Source organism: Amblyomma americanum, chromosome 11, assembly GCF_052857255.1.
Source record: "Amblyomma americanum isolate KBUSLIRL-KWMA chromosome 11, ASM5285725v1, whole genome shotgun sequence".
Taxonomy (NCBI): domain Eukaryota; kingdom Metazoa; phylum Arthropoda; class Arachnida; order Ixodida; family Ixodidae; genus Amblyomma; species Amblyomma americanum.
In genome coordinates, this window is record NC_135507.1 from 43,500,822 (window position 1) to 43,504,319 (window position 3,498).

The 3,498-nt window shown below is 48.3% G+C and overlaps 1 protein-coding gene across 1 annotated transcript; it reads right to left on the bottom strand.

Annotated features, from left to right (window-relative positions):
• Positions 1 to 1,096: 1,096 nt before the first annotated feature.
• LOC144109581 (neprilysin-3-like) lies at positions 1,097 to 3,314 on the bottom strand. Its single transcript, XM_077642400.1, has 3 exons — positions 3,306 to 3,314; positions 2,768 to 2,991; positions 1,097 to 1,384 (listed from the first exon to the last, which is right to left on the bottom strand). Exons 1-3 carry the CDS (start codon positions 3,312 to 3,314, stop codon positions 1,138 to 1,140), a joined length of 480 nt encoding a protein of 159 aa, XP_077498526.1. The 3' UTR covers positions 1,097 to 1,137.
• Between the last annotated feature and the right edge of the window lie 184 nt (positions 3,315 to 3,498).

A 3,498-nucleotide genomic window follows, 5' to 3' on the forward strand; every position in this document is an offset into this window, starting at 1 on the left:
ACTCATCTACGAATTGATTTACAACTGGCTACAAAGCCAGTCTCACTGTGATTTGCATTAAAAGAGTCCTAGAACTGCAGTGTTTAATTCAGTTGTCAGAAATCTGACCCAAGTGCAAGCAGTTGGAGACATTGATTGGGGGGGGGGGGGCGCTGCCCCCTCTGGAAAAATGTTGTCGCCCCCCCCCCCCCCCCCCTGTTCCGCGGTCCCTGTGTGCTTCCAAGTCTTACTGTCACGCAACTGGTGAGCTTCTTAGCTCATGACAGGCGTCGTGGTACCCGAATACTGCACAGGTTGGAGTGATATGTTTCCGATATACTGAGCCGTTGTTTGTTTTTAGCCTCCATGCTGAAGTGTCCTCACCAAAGTTGACTGCACCCTTTTCAGACTGTTGCCGATGGTTATATTGCGAAATAAACGTCTTTCAAATATGATGATCGGTGTCTGCCTCTGCTGCCAGTCGTCATTTTCTTCTGGGGATTCACGGTATGCCGATCGCATCGAACTCGTTCTACGAGTTACAGACGAAATACTGGGGTATACATCGCTTCACGTTTTTATTTGTGATCTCGCTGGAGCTTCGACGGACCAGAAGTGGTCGGCGATGTGAACGAAGTGTGGGTCTTCGACCACTTAATTAGTCACAAGGCCAAAAATTCACAAGCAGATAAATGTTTCAGACGTGGCGAGTTCATTATATTCACCAAGAGGCACCAATAACATTCGAGCAGTTTGAGCATTGAAAAAAATGAATACAAAATGTGACAAAAATAAAATCACAAGAACTGCCAGGAAGGTATAGTGAAGCCTTGTGTTATAAATACCCCCCCCCCCCCCCCCCCCCCCAAAAGTGTGTCGTCAAGTGTCACACAGTGATTAAGACTGGGGATTATCGAGTGGTGTACACTGTCTTCCATTCTCGGTCACATTAGCGTCTGGAAATCTGTAGAATGATAAGAGTGCTCTATATATTACCACTAAACCCGCTCTAAAGCTGGATGAATGTGAAGCTGGTTAAGATTACAGAGTTGCCGTCAAACGTTTATAAATGTGGCAATACTAACGAGAACTGAACAATACGAAGTGATGGCGTCACGACACAGACAGCACGAGTGAGGCGCGAACAATGGTGGAGTCCTAGATGGTGCAGAAGCTGTGTGGACGCATGTCCGAGCCTCGCGGGCAGTCGAAGGCCTCGGCGAACTCTCCGAGGTTCCTCAGGGGTCCGTTCACGGAGAACGGGGCCGGCGAGCGCGTACCGTGGTGCATCCTCTGGTGCAGGTACGCGTCGTCGTACGCCTCGCAGCGGCTTCGAGCGAACTCGTAGAAGAACAGCCTGTCCGTAGCGTCCGAGTCGGAGAGCGCGTCCCCGCCCAACGAGGAGCTGCCGGAGAAGATATACAGGGTGTTCCACTTTATTCGTTCCAATTATAGAACAAAATAATTATAAAGCTACTTGAGAGAAATATGTACGCGCTCAGTCAAGTGTTCAGGCTGCATGTTTCATTTTAAGGCGTGTAGTGCGGGGCAGCCCTGAAGCTGTCATAGCTTTTGGTATTTTTCGGAACCGTGAAGAATCCAATGTAGACCTCACAAGAAAACCATCTGGCTCGAAGACTTTTAACGGGTGCATAAATAATGTCACGTGGTGGAGAAAACACCGGGCACAACAGACGAGCAGACTAAGGTGGCATAGAAACGAACTTTTTCAGGGGCTGATTTGCAGCCTCAAAGAATCGGACAGATTGACGGTAGTCTCTGAAGAGAATCCCCACTGAAGTCGGTAGCGCTCAATTTAACCCTGAATAATGTTTTAGATAACCCATGGCCATCACCTACTATAATCTCGAACAACGTAGAAGCATTGCGCGCGGCTGCAGTCATTTCACAGAAATCTGGCCGCCTCTTGCGTCACAAAACGATGAAGTCGCGTGCCGGCGACCTTTAGCATAGACATTGCAGGGCTTCGCGCCAAAAATTTCGACAGATGTGTCCGCCTATCTACATGGTTCAACCTCACAAGCAGTGCTCTGCAGCTATTATTGAGTTTTTTTTAACAAATTAGTATTTAACAAAATGACGCGACCTATATAGCTCTACCATGTTATAAACAGATACGATGTTGTACGCCACGGGGGGAGGGGGGGGGGGGTTGACTATAGGGGCGCCGTAGCCGTAGAGGAGGGACTTGGATAAATTGATGCATGAACACCAATGTGACAAAAAAAAATGTCATCCGCGTGGTGTGCAACGCTAGTTGGAGGAAACGAAAACGCATGAGAATGGTCGTGATTAAATGCTATGGGCCTGCACCTTGCCAGGGCTGTTGAACAGGGTATACCGTAGAAGGAACAGAGACAAATGAGGAACACAGAGTACGGGAATCCCCTGTTCCATATGCCGGTGCCGGCTATGTAGATGTTTCTAGATATATGCATTACGTGTTCTTGCTCCTTAGCGCCTTAGCGCAAAGCGCTCTTCGACAGTATGAATCCACCAGACCAACCAAATAATTGCTGCTTGTGGTGTTGGACACTATACGGAAACAGGGGAGGGCGTTCGACTAAACAGGACTAAACTATAAGTTAACTGGTGAATTTTGAAGCAGTAAACGACATCTGACTTGTGTGCACCCCGCGCCCCTTTTCCTTTTGCGATAATACACTATTCGATTATGAACCAACAAGCCGAAGCAAAGCATTCTTCCTCTCAGTCCTAAACTAGACTGAACTGTAACTTCAGCTACAAGCAAAGTAAGACCTCGCACTTGTGTTGCGCTTGAGCCGGCGCCCTCTTCCGGAAGGCGCGCAGAACCGCGGGCAGCGAGAGTACGTCGATGACGTCATTGTGTACGGCCACCTCGCTGAAGCGCCGGCCTCGGTAGAACTGTCTCCGAAGGCAGTCCCCCAAAAGCTCCAGCTTCAAATGTGCCGTGGGGTACCTGCAGGTGCGGGCGTCAGAACTCAGCTCTTCGTGCAGTTGGTCGAGTTCCTGAGGAGAAACAGCATAGACGCACTCACAATGACCTTGTAGCCAAGATCACTAGTTTTCAATGCGGTCAGCGCGTGGAATAAGTGTCTTGCAGCTTGAACATGACTTAAGCAATTGCTGGTATGATTTCTTGTTATGTAAACGAAATGACGGAGGAAAGAATGACTCCCCTCAGCCACGACTTAAGGAACCTGGGCAGTGATACGGATGTTTACTTAGATCATAATAATTATCCGTCTGATTACGTCCATTGCAGAACGAAGGCGCCTCCTGTTCTCCTAGAATTAGTACTAGTCTTCCCAAACTGTACTCACCGTATCCATGCTAACTGCATCATCTCAGCTGCTTACCTTACTCTCTGTCACCGCTGCTACGGTTCTCTTCTTATGGAATTCCTTCTGCTACGCTGAGGGATTGTCGGTTATATGTATGGTCTTCGCACTACATTTTAGTCAAATTGTTCGGTGTTCACATAAGAATACATTCATCTTTCAGGGACGCATGCTT